Source organism: Parasteatoda tepidariorum, chromosome 3 (assembly GCF_982258835.1).
Source record: "Parasteatoda tepidariorum strain Cologne lab strain chromosome 3, Ptep-v5.0, whole genome shotgun sequence".
NCBI lineage: Eukaryota > Metazoa > Arthropoda > Arachnida > Araneae > Theridiidae > Parasteatoda > Parasteatoda tepidariorum.
The window spans coordinates 123,435,277-123,453,041 of NC_141757.1; the positions used below are offsets into that span (position 1 = coordinate 123,435,277).

Sequence of the window (17,765 nt, forward strand, 5' to 3'; positions counted from 1 at the left end):
AACCTTGCAAATTTTAATGAAATAAGTACAAAAAGATTTATAATTTGGCACACATATATAAAAGTTATAACAAGAAAAGTCACTAAAAAAATGCTAAAACGATAAATAAATGCTAATATGGAATGGTTTAAATAACAAAAAAAAAGGGTTAAAAGTTTCAATGATTACTAAACATATATTGTTTTAGATTGCTTGCAATGTAAATATACGCATATTATAAAGAGAAAATACTCATAATTTAAACAATTGTTGTAAATCCGGTTTGAAACGTAAAATCTTTCAATTAATAAATAATTTCAAAATCAATTCAAAAATTTTTTTATTCCATTAAAATGTAAGAAATTTACGATTTTAAAATAAGTAAATCAATTTAAGAGAAAATTTGTGTCTTTTCAGAAATTCTTCAGTATTCAGTACTTATTGGCATTCCCGAAAAAAAGGGATACATCATAACGTTAGTATTTTTGACTTCAACTCTTTTTGTTTGTACATTTTAAGTTATATTATCTGAAACTCATTTTCTTACAATAAATAAACTTTGGTTAATCCCAGAATTGATAAAAATGTATGTTTGGAGAAAGCTTACCTTAAATGACGTTAATTAAGCAAATATAACTACAAAGCTGCTTTTGCGCTCTGAAAGCATGTTAAAATACATAAATTAAAACATGTAAATTAAATTGAATACATATTGTTAGGGAGTTTATTTAAATTGATGTTTAAAGAAGCAAGAAATTATTACAATAAGATTAAGCCAAAAATAATTTTGCGCATTCAAAGTATACTCAAATAAATTCACCAAAATATGTAAATTAAGTTGAATTCATAGCGCATTTCTAATAAAAATTATTTTTTTTAATGATACTTATTTTAAATGACGTTTAAGGAAGATAGCAAATCGAGTCATAAATAATTTTACTCATTAAAAGTATGCTAAAATGAATTGAAGAAAAAAAAATTAAGGTGAATTCACAACATATTTTATATCTTTAAATGTGAAGAAGAAGAATAAAAATTGATCACCTCACAGAAAAATACGCTTTGTATGATTTTTATTGGGAAAGAAAAAACAAAAGAGTTATAAAACTGCCTCCATTCACAGTTAAATAAAAGTTGTAACCAATGCAATAATATCTATTGATTAAGAAACTTTATTTAATTTGCAATTTAAACAATGAGTTTTCAAATATCTTTGATAAGAATGAATTACGTTTTGAGCATAGTTAGATTAGTGTAGATTCAGATAGGGTTTTAAGTAATCTTTTCAATCTAAATAATGAGCTACGAGTAAAACCAGTAACGATTTATATTATTATGAACAATTCTAAATATTTCCTACATTTAATGCATTGAATTCAAACACGTGTGCGAAATAAACTGAACTAAAAAAAACATCCATATATTTGTTTTTTAAAAATATTTCACTTTCTCCAGTGTTCATTCTTAACCTTAAAATATGACAAAAAGTAAGTGGATAAAGGAGATGCGCACTTATTCTTTTATTTTGAAAAATGAATTATCGTGAATAATTGATGACTAAAAATGTAAAATGCTGAAAGATCTATTAAATTGGAACATTTTTTTTTTACATAACGATCCTTAAGTGCCAAGTTTACAAACTGGAGAACGCTTGAAGTTGCAAATATTGAAATGATAGTTGAAATAAAAGTCTTTTGGTGTTTAATATGTCACACTAGTTGAAAACACAAAATATTTATAAGTTTGATAAATTTAAAAAAATTAAAAAATAATTCTAAATATTAATGTTATATATTTTAAACATCAGTTAATGTGTAAACCAAGAGACAAAAGTAAAGTGTAGATTTTGTTTTGCCTGTCTGAACAATTTCCTCTTTTAGGCTTTCGAAGTTTTTGATTTTTAGCCCTCAATTATCACTGATACCTCAATCCCTGCTCTCATTTGTCACTGATAAACAGATCTATAGATATCTCAAACTAGGCATCAGTGCCCCTGTTTTTACCAACATTTATTAAGGTATCAGCAGTTCAAAATGTAGACTAAGAAACCGAAAGAAGTGAAATAGTAGAAAACAATATAAAAGTTTTTTTTCTTCTCCTTCCTGAATATTTCTTTTGAACTTTCAGTTTTCAATTACTAATTACGCATAAAATATCCTTATATGTCACTGATACTTTAAATGATTATCAGTGATTCTGTTTTCAATATAGACAGAACTCTAAAAACTTTTTCAACAGATAATTATTACAAAATTCTCTTCTCCTTCATCCACTTATGCTTTCAATACATACATGATTTCAAAAGTGCAAGTGGATCGAAAAAATAGTGAAACATTCATTTATGCTGAACAAAATTTCGGTGGATATTCACTTTGTACATGTAACATGTCATTCTTCCCAATCAACCATTACTTTTATCATACAGACATTTACACCAATTATGAATTTGTTTTTGATTGCCCAAAACATTACAAAAGACGAACGGCATTTGGCGATTGTACGGTGCTATGAAACAACAACAGCAGCGAAACGAAATTGAGCTCAACTCGTTATGAAATTAAGTAAATGCAGTCAAAATAAGTTAAATGTAGTGAAGTGTCAGAGGGATCACAGGACAGTGCAAACATTTCGACTGTGTTGTTCCTTATGCTCTTTTTTGGAATGCTTAAGTCGGATGCGATCAAGTGGAAATTTTTTCTTTCGCCTCTCCGGAAAGGATCGGTCTTCCACTTTTACTACTTCCATATTTGAAGTCTGAAAGGCTCCACCTGTCTTTATAAAACAAAAAGATATAAACTCACAAAAATAAATGCACAAAAAGTACTTGCTAAAAAGAAAATAAATTTATAAACTTTCGCAGTGCTGTCTGGCTATCAAGAGATAAGCTCTCCCTGAGGTTGGAATATTTACTTATTTTGCGAAACAGTTAAGGTGACGGGTACAAGCTAAAACAGTAGGGGAGAGTGGGGTCAATTGTAACAGGGTACGATTGCAACAGAGCAAAAATTTCGAGTGTCGGGTTCTAGATTTGGTTCCTAGGTGGCGCACAAGGTGTATTTAATAAATCTACATGTACACCCTTGATGGCAACCATTTTTATGTACTTTTGAAAGAGTTACATCACAAAAGATATTTTCATGTCAAGCAAGTACTTTTTTTGGTATTAGAATATTATATTGTAACAAAGTAATTTTGTTTAAACAAATAAAAATTAGTAACCGAATACGTAAGTGAACACCTTGATTAACATTTCAATAAAAAAATATTAGTTTTGCTAATTAACTAGCATTGTTCTTAACAAATGATGCTGAAATGGCGTCTTAGGGACAATTGTAACAATAAGTAAAGGGACGATTGTAACAGCTGAAAATAAATAATGTTACGTTTACAAACCATTACTTAACTCTTTAAGAACCACCAATAGTTTCCGATATCATTTATATTATGTTGCATGTGCATTATTTTATTTGTCTACTTTCACAGCATAAATTAAAATTTTTAACCCCTTAAAGTTAAAAGTTTAACCCTTTAGGTCTCTGCTCATTATTATTTTTACTCCTAAAATATCACTACTACTTTGATCAATAAAAAAATATATCACAACTATGATAATATGTATAATTAAGTATGTTTTAGTTGAATTTATGAACTGTTACAATTGACCCCGTAAGTGGGGACAATTGTAACAAGTGCACGACTGTCAAAAATTGTTAATAACTAATATAATAATATTTAAAATCAGGTATTTATTTTTTTTTCTAGTAGAGGATAGTCTACTTTACTCGTCTGTCAATTAATACTTATAATATATTGGATTTTTTGTTAGTTAAAAATAGTTAAGTAAAAAATGTTACAATTGACCCCACTCTCACCTACTTATCTGATATAGGCACCAGAAGGCCAAGTTAGACAAGATGTAAGAGCAATGCTAAATTCTTGTTAACACAGATCACCAGCTACCAATATTACACATGGGTGTATCGAGTACGACCATATTGTTCTCATTAACGATAACACACAAAAACGACTATAACACAACTATTATTGATAACTGTAATTATCGAATACGATAAAATTACGATCATTATCATTATTTTATCATAAAGATAATACCACGTGTATTATGCATAACGATAGTTATGACTAATTATGAATATTGATACATTTTGTTTTATTAACAGAAATATTGACCTATTTAAAAATAATATAAAATTGTTAAAATTAAAAATGGAGTGATATATTGTTAAATGTCGATATATTTTCTAATGCATCACGATATTAAAATTCGTACTTATCGGTAAAAACAGCCGCCAGCTCATGGACTCTATATCCCGTATGTATCACATAAAACCAACAACCAAGCGTAAGCTAGCACTATCTTTACTAGAAATATATATAGACCAGTTTATTATTATCATGATTGTCACCAACAAGTATAGTGTGAAGATCTCTCTACAGCCGTACATTGACACCATTTTCATAGAGAATGAAAGAAAGTATCCTATTATATAAAATGAGAAAGAACGAAAATATTCGGCATCCTACTAAATGTAGTTAATTCACAAGCCTGAATTATGGGTACAATATTTTCTTGTAGTTTTCTGGCAGTGTTAAATTTTATAAAAAAAATTTCCGCAATGATGGCTTAAATATATTAAATACATTGAGAAATTATATTTTGTTTTTGTTTTTTAACAAATGGTGATTTTCGGAATCATAGTCTGATGAGTTATCTATTCTAAATGCTACGGAAACGACTATCTTCCACACCTTTTTGAGAGGTTTAATCAAAGTTAAATAAATTCTAAAAAGTATTACAAAGTACGAAGCAATATTCGGACGAAATAGAATAAAGACTCGGTTGTGGTTAGGCTCAGCCAAGCGTAATATGAAACAAAGTTTGAAAAAGTGAGAGCAAGCAAAAATATGACATTAACGAACGAAACGAAAAACTATATAACGAAAAACTCTGTAATCTTCCCAAAATGCTTAAGTATATTATGCCCTACAGTCCTTATTTCTAAGAATTCATCATGAAAAGACGATTGCACTGCTCCGCAGCGAGCAATAAATAACAATATGAATACATTAGAATACATTTTTTACAACATTTTATATTCGTCGTTTACAAGGAATCACCATGAACTAGATATACCATACTAGACATTTAATTATTTTAACATTGCATTCGGAACTTTATTGCATTTGAATCTATAATAATACAACCGTATAAAGAAATATTTATATTTATATATTTTTTTACATTTATTATTATAAAATAAATTATATAAATTTATATATTAGAAAAATTTATATATTTATTATTATAAAATAAATATAGACACGAAAATTTTACATTCATACTTATGTACTTTTTTTTTAATTATTATATCGCCAAACAGTAAGTAATATTTTGTATGCATTAGCAAATTAAAAGTAATTACCTGAGGAATTGGTCCTACTCCATTAATAGGATTATTAGCATCCATTTTTTTATTTAAACCTATTGGTATAAATAAACTTTCATTAATATCAAATTACTAATCAAGTTTAATAAAATGCAATGGTTATACAATAAGCATCTATTATACAATCAACAAAAATTAAATATTTTATTAGCCTCTTGAGATTTGGAGTTTATAATGTCGGACAACATTTTGTACAATTTTATCACTCAATAAATAATATTTCAAGGTACGTTTTTATTTTTGTAAGTCTTTACAAAGCAATGCAAAAAATGCTATTCGTTTTACCACCACTGGTTAGAATTTCGAATGACAAAAAAAAATGCAGCTGGTAAAAGCTCCTTACTGAGAGGGCGCTGTGAGCGCATCAACAAGTAGTGAACATGTTGACAACGAAGTGTCAAGTTGTATTAATCCTTTTTTCGCTATTAAATATTTGTTTCGTTATATTTGATTTGATTTCGCCGATGAATTATTCTGAACTATTGATACAAAACCACTGAACCTACCTTGATATTGATCTAAACACGGAACAGCAGCAAACGTGAGAAATTTGATTCAAGTAAAGGTTTGGAAAATTTTATAGCATTTCAAATTTTTTTTTATTTGTATCTTCTTATGGATTTGTTTTTCCATGACCACAATACTTAATAAAAAATATCCATTAACCTGTAAAATGTGTTAATACTTAATAACAATTTTTCAAACACTAATTAAAACATTTTTAAAATTTTTTTTTCATTTTTTAACTTATACTTTATCTACTAAAAATATCTATGTAAAAAATTTAACTTTGAAGGTTTCCATTTCTCATATGTATGCAAATTCTCTCATTTGCATAATGAATAGTTAAATTTGTTTTATAAACTGAATTTCCTATATTTTAATAAGAGTGCAAAAAGTGTTACATCTATAATAAGCAAGCAAAACTTATTTAAAAAATTTTAAAATATATTCTAATTTACTTTTATAAAAAAATAAATTTGATAGTTAAGAATTTTAAAATTTCACAAACCTAAGATATATTTGCAATTTAAAAAGAAAAGTATTTATCAAAGGAAGTTAAATATTTTGATATCTTTATTAGCTAATAATAAAAAAATCTCTGCAATATCAAGAAGAAGTGTTAAGGAAAGAAGTGTAAAATCGAAATTAAGTAATAAAGAAATATAAAAAATTGCTTTAAGAAATAACGTAAATTTTTTTTTAACAAAGCTCTTTTTTTAACATGATTTAATTTAAAAATTAAACACTATTTCCTTTTTCCCAGAATTTCTATGTTGTTTTTTTTTAGCTTAGATCATAATTTCCATTAAAATTTTCAGATTTTTTCATATTTTATTTTATTTTAATGATGATTTTATAGCGGTTTAAGAGCTAAAATTGAGATAAAATTTCTATTAATCATTGATTGTAATTGAAAAAATATGCTTGAAAACATGTGGAAACAAAAAAAATTGAAAAGAAAAATTCCTCGTTAGAAGTCAAAAAATAATATTTAAGCAATTAATATACAAAAGAGTTATCAGTTTTTAAAAATCTTCAATTTGCTCTCTTTCTGAGTCTTAATAATAGTCCAATCAAAGTATGAAATTGATTTAAGCAAATTTTAAGAAAAAGACTTCAAAATAATAAATCAAACTGGAGAAGCACTAAAAGCAGCTAAAACTTAATTTGTCTTTCGTAAACGATTTAAATAAAAAGTTAGATACCAAAAACAAGCAAAAAACGAAATTCTGATTATATGCATGTTAGCAAAAACAGCACTGGTGAAGAGCTGTTTCTGTCAAACGCCTAATGATAGTCTTAATAACTTAATAATAGTTTGTCACCTCCAACCACCAAACATGTTTTTGTTTTTAAAATTCCATTTTTCTTATATTTTGATAGTTTTCTTAAATATCAATTTTTGGTCATAAAGTTTAGATTTCGGCTCCACTTATCTAAAAAAAAGGCAGTGATTACGGGACATCCAATCTATACATAATAATAAACGCGGCTGTGTGTGTGTCTGTGATCACAATATATAGCCCCAGAAGCCTCGCCCAGGCACGAAACTCGGCACATAATTGTGTTTTGACATAATGAAGAAGTATTTTTTTTCTTTTTCAAAAATTTGGATTAGTTTTTTAGTTATCAGTCATTTTGTAAGAAAATCCATGCTTTTTCGTCTTCAAAGAGCCATCTTCAAAGAACTATTAAAAAATGCATATACTTTTCTCCACTCTTATAAATGTATGCTAATGCGAACCTTACAATTGAAATATTAATTTTCGACAACTTAAACCAATAATATATGAAGGAATTAATAATTTAATTGCAAGGTTCGCATTAGTTTACATTTATCAAAGTGGAGAAAAGTTTAACTTTTGTATTAAAAATGTGGCAACATATTCGATACGTAAATAGAACGCTTCGCTTTGATATATTTGTCGCTGTTCATAATTGTTATAATAAGTTTTTCTTCTTCTTTCCACGCTCTATTTTTTTTTCTTAAGCGAAGACGATAATTTTTGTAGCGATATAGAAATAGAAATTGATACCATAAAAAATTATATAGAAATTGATACCATAAAAAATTAATTCGTTTTCGTGTTCTTTTCATGTATTTAGCATTTTAGTTTTTTTTTTCTTAAGCGTTGTAGCTATATAATATATAAAATAGGAATTTAATTGTTTTTGAAGGAATGATCACACTTACCTTGGATCTCTTTGGTTTTTCTATTCTTTATTTTAACAGTTTTTATTAAATGTAATTAGTTATTTTCAGAAAGTTTCAGTTTGCAGGTAAGCACTTAGATTTTAATATTGAAGTTTCATGATTTGACATGAAGTGACATGACGACAAGCAATTCTAGAGCCCAAGAAGTATCAGAGAAACGTCAAAGAAGATTAGAAGAGGTTTTTAGCTATTGGCCAATGATGATTTCGAAAGCAACTTCTGTATGCTTTTACAATTTCTGAGGCCTTTTTTTTAAAAAGAAAAAAACAAGTCTCCACCTGATAGTTATATTATAGGTTAGGTTACCATAGCAAAGTTACATCTTCAAACATCCTTAAGAGCAATAACACATCTGCAGCAGAACTGGATATGAAGACAAAATTGCAGGACAGGAACACTTTAATAGTCCACTAATCTTCAGATTTTCTGCTATGTTTTGAAAAACTTTATTTGTGACAACCTTTAGCGTGGCGGACAGCTGGCCGCCTTTGGCGGCTAGTGTATTAATAAACGTGATATCAGATAAAACAGCGTGCTTTGAAAAATCCCTACTTTCAACTGCGAAGACAAATAAAATTTTAAACTTTGTTTACCATTTTTAAATGTGAACAATTCCCTTTCTTTTTCACATTCGTCATTGGCTAAAGCAGCCCAATGTTTCCTGTTTTCTAAACATCCTTCAAGCAAGGGACTCAAGGTAGGTTGAACTTCTGTAAGTGCCTAGATTAATGAAAATATTGCAATTTAATAATGATTGAAAGGAAAATAATGATACTAAATTGTTTGTAATAAATAAAATGTACAGTCCGCAAAAAAAAAAACGAATCACCCTGAATAACTTTCGTTCTAATGATCGGATTTTCACGAACTAAGTGTCAATCTTAATGGTTCCTGGGGGTGACCTCAAATATGCTAATTAATTAGTTCTAACTATTAATTAAGTTACGAAATCAAACACAAAAACGTACTTTCTCTGAATAAACATATATTTTTTTTTACATATTTGGAATCTAGACACTTGAATTAGGGGGGGTAGACAAAATTTTAAAAAAATTGGGTGGTAAATTGGGCAGCAATAAAGGTTTATATATTTGGCGATAGTCCAGAAAACCGCCAAAAAAAGTCGCCTGTGCAAATTAATATTTTATGATAACCCATTGACTAATTCAAAAGAGGAATGCTTCATTTTACTAGGTTGCTAGGCAACCACGCTCTGACTGTAAAAAAAATTGAAATAATGTTTGTGATTGCTGGGAGAGGTTTAATTAATTGTTAACAGTAAATATCTCGAAGTTTCTAGGCAATAGACAATTTTTAAGCTGATTTCTGTCCAAAAAGCATAAAAAAAAAAAATATATATATTTAAATCCCCTTTGAAAAGAAAATTTGTATCGATTTATAAATTATTTATGATTTTCTAAGTTTTTAGAATTTAAATACATGAACTTTTTATCTGATATTATATAGATGATGCTGTTTTTGCTATATTTATTCGAGGATTTCATACTAAAATTAAATTAACATAACTTATTATAGCTATATAAAAAAATTTAGGGATAATCATTTTTATAGCTTTAATCGAGTCTTATAGGCAAGAAAGTTTTGAAAAAAGAAAAAAATTATTTAGTAATTCTAATGCAAATTCACAAGGTTTTATATAATTTACGAGATTTCTTTTTTGTATAACTCAAGGAATTGCTGAATGTTTAGTGCCATTATGAAAACATTGAAACATGTTATGTTTAAGAATAAGATATTGAAATAATATGTTGCACATTGTATGATTCATCGTTTAAAAAATCGCTTCATTCTGCTAGATATTTAGGTTACATGGTTTTCTTTGGATAAAAATGATTAGCAAATAGCATCCTCATGTTTCGTTACATTGTGAAACTTACGTTCGCAAATTGACCATAAAATGTCGCACAGCATATTCTTCAATTAAGATACGCTACATTTACCACCAAATACGGCTACTATAATTAATTTGTTTTCTTATATATATCTGATACTTTCTTTTTAAACAGAGCTCGTAAGATCTTTAAGATACTGAGATGGGGGCACGAAAACTTAAAAGATAAAATATTTAATTTCATTAACTCAAAATATCTGGTCTCAAAATTTTAACTTTTAAGTTAAATATAACTTTTACAATATGGATTCTCTTACGTTTTTAAAGACCACATAAATCCTGTTAAAATATTAAAATGCATATGTTTACTTTAACGAGTGTAAAATCCTTATCAAAATAATGATCAAGACCCAAATGTTAAACAGTATAATTGGCTATAAAAACTCAACTGGCTTCAAAACATATGAAGAGGGAAACAAAAGTCAACATGTTTCGAGCGTTCAAATATAATCGCCCATTCTCAAGACTTGTCAGGCTTGAATAACTTGTGACTTTTATTATTGGACGCTCAAAACATGTCTATTTTTATTATCATTCATTATTTTTTTAAATCATTGACGTTATTATATTTTCGATTCAGTTTCTTGGGATTATCCATTTAGTTACACAACATATTAAATTATTTCACTCTATATTAAAATAAGTTTTACATAAGTTATAGGCACAGGTTCTTAGATTGAAAAAATAATAAGTCACTACTTTGTAAAAAAAATCAATGCAGTAAATTTTTTTTTTTTTTTTTTTTTTGCCACAAGCCTTAACATTTTAATTTAAGGACATCAAAAAATTCCGTTTACAATTGAAATTTATATTATTTATTATCTTCATAAATATAGTGATTAGTTATTACATCATACCTTAGACACCTTACTAAACTATGTTTACTGACTAAATATAATAATAAGAGCTTGAATGGAAAATTTCTTTGCAGGCTTTTGTGCCAATAATTAGCTAAATTTTTATCTTATTGCGGTCTTTAATGTCCTGACGGGAACTGGTAGGAAAAATCCATTTAAGGACAATCATCCAGGTAAAAAATGGGTGAAGCTTTTTTTAAGGTGACATCCAATGATAACTCAGGGCAATGCGAAGATAATTTCAAAAAGCAAAACTTCCCTTAGAGAATAATATTCGAAATACTGATTTTAAGAACTTTAGAAGAATCTTTAAGAGGGAAGTAGCCCTGGCATCCTTTTAGAAAGTGATTGCATTTGCAATGCGGACGAAGCAAGAGTTGAATACTGCCCTTAAACGGGAAAAATTTTTGTCCCTAAAAATTATAAGGATTTATATTCCAAAGTACCCAGGAAAGAAAAAGTACCTGCCTTGGTAGTTTTTCCTTACTGAAAAATTCTTTGATATATTACAGAATCAGTCCCTGCTATATATTTCATTGGAAAAAGCGATTCATGAAATGAAACGATGATCGCAGCAACATTTTACAAATATATTGCAAATCTTTCTACCCATGGCTAATTAAAAATGCTATCAAATTCCCTATTTTGCTTGTTCTGGATAGGTATAAATCTCATATCAATTTGAAACTGAGCAAGTTTTGTTCCTCAAAACAAATTTTCTGGTTTACTTTTCTACCTAATTCATTGAAATCTCCCGTTAGATGTTGAAAACAAAAGAATCGTAAAACAATATGTCGAGAAAATTTTACATCCATTTTTAAATAAGATTTTGAGGCATCAACTGATGAAGTTAAAATGCTTTTATGAAATGTGATATTATTCCATTCGATGTAGAAAACGTTGAACAAATGCATGCAAGACAAACACCAAGAGTTAATGAGCAAGACAGCTTATCAACAAAACACATGCTTTGAGAGTAACGATGCACTATTTCTTCAGAAGCTTGAGATGGAAATCTCAGAAGTTATGTTGCAAATTTTTAAAGGAGCACTGCTGACAGAAAAGTTTAATCTCCCAAATATCCAATAGCCTGTGCTTTTCTCAATATTGAAGAATTTATTTCAAAAAGAACATTTGGTTAATCAAATTTTGGCACTGAAGCTGATACAACTAACATTGATAATGAAAGTATCTTGAAAACTGATTTTGAGATAAGTCCTCTTGAGGCATTGTTAGTTGCAAAAACAATCGGTTCCATAAGTAAATGGTAAGCACTGCTGATGACTCACTAGATATAAGTCAATGAGAGATGGATTTTACTCAAACTTCGAAACTCCTTTTTCTCATTTATTATCCAGTGAGGAATTCTAGAAATGGTACTGGAAAATCAAAAGAAATTTCGAAGATACATTTACATTGGCCAAAAATTTGGAAAAAAGAGGAAGGTTAAATCAAAAGAAAAAGAAATAAATTACTTTTTTGCATTAATTTCAGAAAAAGAACGAAAATTTAAAGAGATTGAAAGAGCTGAAAAAAGGTTAAAGCAGAAAGTATGACGAAGAGAAAAAAAATACTTAAGATGAAAAAGAAGTTCAAAAAATATGGGGAAAAGAGTAAACAAAAAACTGATCTAATTATAATAATAATAGTAAAAGCATCATCGGATTACACAATAATAAACATTCATAATTTAGAATTGACTATTAAACTGTGTGGAAAAAAATTAAATTTTTTTTTTAAATTATGTGTTCAAACATATTTTACTTTCCATTCCATGACTGAAAAAAAAGTAACATTTTCCACGTTAACTGTGGTTATATGTTGCAATTCCAAGAAAAAGCTTGTTTTTAGACATTTGTGTGGCCTTTTATGGATTCCTAACGAGCATCAAACATTCTCAAAATTAAGTGTTCATTCACTTGAAAATTTAGTGATTATTCACTGGTAAGAACTGTTCCTTCACTTGGTTATCTTACTACTTATTATTTAAACCACCAAAAGTTTAAAACAATATTATGTAAGTTATCTAATTTTTTTTACATAATTTACATTTAATAACAAATTTAGAAATTTTTATAATTTTTTTTTAAAGGCAAGCTAAGCTTAAGTGTTCCTTCATTGGTTAGTTTACCCTATAAGATGTTGAGAAATTTGTGATGTTGTGAGAGATGCTGAAAAATTTTGACTACGTATTTTTATTAATATTTATGAAATATATAATCAAGAAATTGATAAATATATTACTTCAAATCTATGCGTACGTATGTATATTATTGAAATTGTATCAGTTATTGAAAAACAAAATTAAAAAAAAATCACATTAAATTAGCACGATCTGTTCTATCAGAAGCACGCTTTTATAAAACTAGACATTCGTTTAATAAAGTGTTTTTTATTCAAATTTCTTTACTAAATAGAAAAATAAAATATTAAACGACTAAAAAAGAAATATCCTATTGTATAGTTTGAAAGAAATAAAAATAAAAAGATTAGCAAACGATTATTAGCGAAAAAAATATGAATGAAATTTTACGATACGCGCGCGAAGTCAAGTTCCTCGCAAGTTTATCACATTTTAATATTAATCGCCCCATTTAATTATTTCTTTACTGTCGCCAAGTTATTTTTTTAAAAATAATTAGTTTTAATTTTTCTCAGCTTCTAATAAATAAAAACAGTTGAAACTTTAGATTTTTCTATTGAAAAATATGTAGATTAATATTGTATAAAAAAATTCATACCTTATAATTCAAAATTTTTTCATCCTCAATTTAATTAAATAATAAAAAATAATTAATAATTATTAAAAATTATTTTTTTCATGAAATTATCTTTGGGTAATCGAGTTTTATGAGTGGGTGCAATTTTCTTTGAATTTCTTTAACAGTTTTAAAAATATGACTAAAAACGTAAAAAGTGAAATTAACATTAAGGGGTACGAACTTTGGATCGCTCTCCTGACCAAACTATGGGGACCATATTTCCCAGATTGCGGCTACCCCCTATATTTTGAAGGTCAGGAATCCAAATATGTAAAAAAAAATATATGTTTATTCAGAGAAAGTACGTTTTTGTGTCTGATTTCGTAACTTAATTAATAGTTAGCACTAATTAATTAACATATTTGAGGTCACCCCCAGGAACCATTAAGATTGACACTTAGTTCGTGATAATCCGATCATTAGAACGAAAGTTATTCAGGGTGATTCGTTTTTTTTTTTGCGGACTGTACATCAATTTAAATACTCTATAAACCAAGATGAAACAGTGTAGGAAAATGTTGAAGTTATTTCTAAACTATAGAAATATGATTACAAAACAAAATAAATTTAAATTTATCAATTTATAATTAAATCAATTCGCAAGAATACAAAAATTTATTTTATAAAATTTATATTAACATAAAGTTGGTCTTATTAATGGAATCATTGCAGTTTTATTCGAGCATTTAGAAATTTGATTATAGAAATATGACAAAAAAAGAAAGAAAAGCAAAAACAGTTTTTTGACCAATTTTTCCACTTTACGGTTAACCACTACTACATAAGATGAATACGATAGACGCGTCCGTTATTAATTATCATCAACTATTAATTCACTTTGATTCACCATCAACTATTGATCATCAACTATTCATTCATTTTGTTGGAATTTGGGGGATAAATTCAATTTTGACTATTGTTTCCACTCCAGTCATATCAATTTATCTTGATCTCGCTTTTATTCATACGAAAGCCCTTTTTAACGACATTAGTTCCTTACTACGTCTCCCATTTTATCTTTATTTTTGCTCCCCTTAGCCACTTTACATTTTCTTGTTCTGTTCTTTTCTCTCGGCTACTGCGGTTTTTCTAGCTTTGCGTCTCAGCTTTATTTTTCTAGCTTTTGTTGGCGACTTTACGCTATAGAGTACAACTCACTTTCATATCTTCTCAATCACGTTTGGCAAGTCTTGAAAACCAGTATCTATTTTTGAGGACTTGAAGTATGCCGAAGGTTTTTCCTCATTAAATATTTTTGAAGCGAATGAAGTTTTTAATCATGTAACACCACAGAAGAAGCTATGTGATTTTACATTGGGTAATTTTTTATTGACTTCATTTATAGTGTATCTTAAATGTGCTCACATAACATTTAGGCTGCTCTTTTTATAATATATAGTATAGTTTTTAAAAAAATAAAAAAAATATTGAGCTTACTTCATAAACAGGTAAGCAAATGCAATCTATGAAATCCACTTGCATGGCAGGCAATTCATCTTTTCTGTCTCTATCCATCATAGCCTTTAGGAGAATAAAACAAGATATTCAAATTTGCTTGATATTTTTTTTAATAAATTTGCTTGATATTTTTTTCTTTTCCTTTTTTTAAAAAAGTAAGAAATGGAACTGCCAATAAATTATTTTCAAAATTAATATGATAAAGTTTTATAAATTAAAATTATTTAGCATATTTTATATACTAAATTTTTCTTTTTAAAAAAAATTTCTGAAATACTCATTAATAAATTCAAAGATTCTATTTCTTTTTCTGAAAAATCAATTCTATTTATAGATTCCATTCGATACAGTAATTACTTGCATAGAATTAGATAAGCCTTAGAACAAACAAAACTTAGAACAATAGAATTAGATAGAATTAGATAAGCTCTTTATGAGTCAAAAGTTGGAAAAACAAATCCCTTTCTCTATGCAATAAATTATGCAAAGAAAAACAGCGTTAGGTTTTTACCAGGATATGGGAAAAACCTTAAGAAAAATAGGATAAATTTTAAAATACTATTAAACCATGCTTATTTATTGCCAGGTATTATGATTCGTTATTTAATACTGGAGTCCAGTTTTTGCTGACCTAAAAATTTCGAAAAATGCCTTAAAATAAAAATAATAAAAAAAATCTTTGTAACTAAACGAAAATTCATTTCTTTCCTGAAATTTCCTACCATATGTATTTGTGGTAATACACAAGAAATTCAGTTGCAATTTTTATTCATAACGGTAAATGCAAGAATAAAGATGTAAGAAAAAAAGGAAACTGTTTTGATGCATGTACAAGGATTTATGCTTCGAAACTATAATTTTGGAAAATAACAAGGAATCAGAATTCATTAGTTTATCAAATACTTTTAACGCAGTAATATAAACTAACTTCTCGTAATATGGAGTACTCAAACAAAAAAAATTAACCAACTAGCTCTAAGGCAGAAAAAATAATAAAAAAAAAGGTCGAATCAGGGCAAAGTAAAATTTATTAAGAATATCAGGGCAGGTACGAGATCTACAAAAATTTTAGAACAGTAATTCGTAAACTGATCATATGTTACTTCAATCTTCACAAGTATACTTTAACAATGTTCTATATTCTTGTTACAATACTACCTTAAATGTACGGTTTTTTTAAGATGTTCACAGAAATATCAGGGTTTTGTTTGGAGATGGTAAGAACTAGTGAAAAACATTTCTCTTTTTCAAATAACTATGAGAAAAAATTCTTTAATGACGGCAAAAACTATGGGAAAATAACACATGGCAAATCCCATTTCAACGCTGATGAAAAATCCTATTGATTTACGGTTCAAGATTATTTGAAGATTTAAGGGTATATAAATGCGTAATCAGTTACAATGAATTAATTTTTATTGAAACAGGTATTAAGACAATCGTAAATCTTACTATAGGCTGTTCTTTAAGCCTTTCTTTCTCTAAATCACCTTGTTCAAAAAACTCTCCTGCAACAAGTTCGGCTACTTTTTTCTGTACTTCCCAAGGCTTGCAAATTGCAGATACATCACATGCTGTCATCAGCATACCTCTATATGTGAAATAAGAAAACAGTTTAGAAAGGAGAGGGCAAGAGTCACACACGAATTAAATGTTTCACGCTTAATCCTATTACAAAGTTCCTAATCCTATTATTCCTTCACATTCCAATTCGAAAATAATTTTTATAAACAAAAGCTGTATATTGACTTAAAAGTTGTGGTTTCGGCTCAATATTGATTTATGGAACTTGTCCTTTAACCCTTTGACGCAAAGGGAAATTTTCTGTATTCCTTATTCATATATATCTTTCTGGCCCTCTAATTACAAGCAAAATATATTTTGATATTTCTTTAATTATAAAAAAACCGTCTAGTAGATATTAAAGAAATCTGTCAGAATATCGGCATTGTATTTGTACTACAATGTAAAATGCAAAAAAGTTGTTTGATTTTTTTTTCTCTTCGTATTCAAAAATTTATTGATTTTGTAAATTAAAGGAAATTCAATGATGAATAACTGTTTTGCTTAGAGTTTAATAAGTACAAATTTGAAAAATTTTTGTTTGGAAGATTTTACGTTTAACACTGAAAATACACCGGTGTTTCATGCTATATTTCATAACCATCGATTAGTAAAATGCTAAATATAATGTTTTTCACTTATTTTGACCATATTTAAATCAAAATAATTAGTATGAAAAATATGTTTGATAAAAGTTCTGCATCTAAGGAAGGATTAACCGCCATCTTTAATTTATTGATGGGCACCAAAAGAAGGGTGAAAATTCTGCACACTTGTATTGCTTCTTGTACATTGAAATTGAAAAATGATAAATCAAACCCGACAGAGCTAATAGTTAAAAATTTAATGGAATTTTATGTGCACAAAATAAAATACATAATTTTGAATTTATTACTTTTCTACGAACAAAAATCTTATACATTTAAAATTATTATATCTATCTTTTGATCTATTTAATCTTTTTTTGTAATATTTAAATAAATTCAAACTAAAATATACGCAGAAAACAATACGTCACTAGTCTACATGTTTTGTTATGGCATACCC

At 27.6% G+C, this 17,765-nt stretch overlaps 1 protein-coding gene across 5 annotated transcripts in view; it reads right to left on the bottom strand.

Annotated features, from left to right (window-relative positions):
* Positions 1-1,577: 1,577 nt before the first annotated feature.
* The window catches only part of LOC107449100 (cGMP-specific 3',5'-cyclic phosphodiesterase), a 308,625-nt gene continuing 292,437 nt past the window's right edge, over positions 1,578-17,765 (bottom strand). For 4 of the 5 annotated variants that reach the window (XM_087160033.1, XM_087160032.1, XM_087160031.1 and 1 more), the window contains exons 19-23: positions 16,608-16,746; positions 15,135-15,218; positions 8,760-8,886; positions 5,424-5,482; positions 1,578-2,751 (exon numbers count right to left, since the gene is read on the bottom strand). In XM_087160033.1, coding sequence (XP_087016159.1) covers positions 2,587-2,751; positions 5,424-5,482; positions 8,760-8,886; positions 15,135-15,218; positions 16,608-16,746 — 574 coding nt within the window. In that variant the 3' untranslated portion in view covers positions 1,578-2,586. The remainder of the gene's footprint in view (positions 2,752-5,423; positions 5,483-8,759; positions 8,887-15,134; positions 15,219-16,607; positions 16,747-17,765) is intronic. The other variant, XM_087160034.1, reaches the window with a different exon arrangement.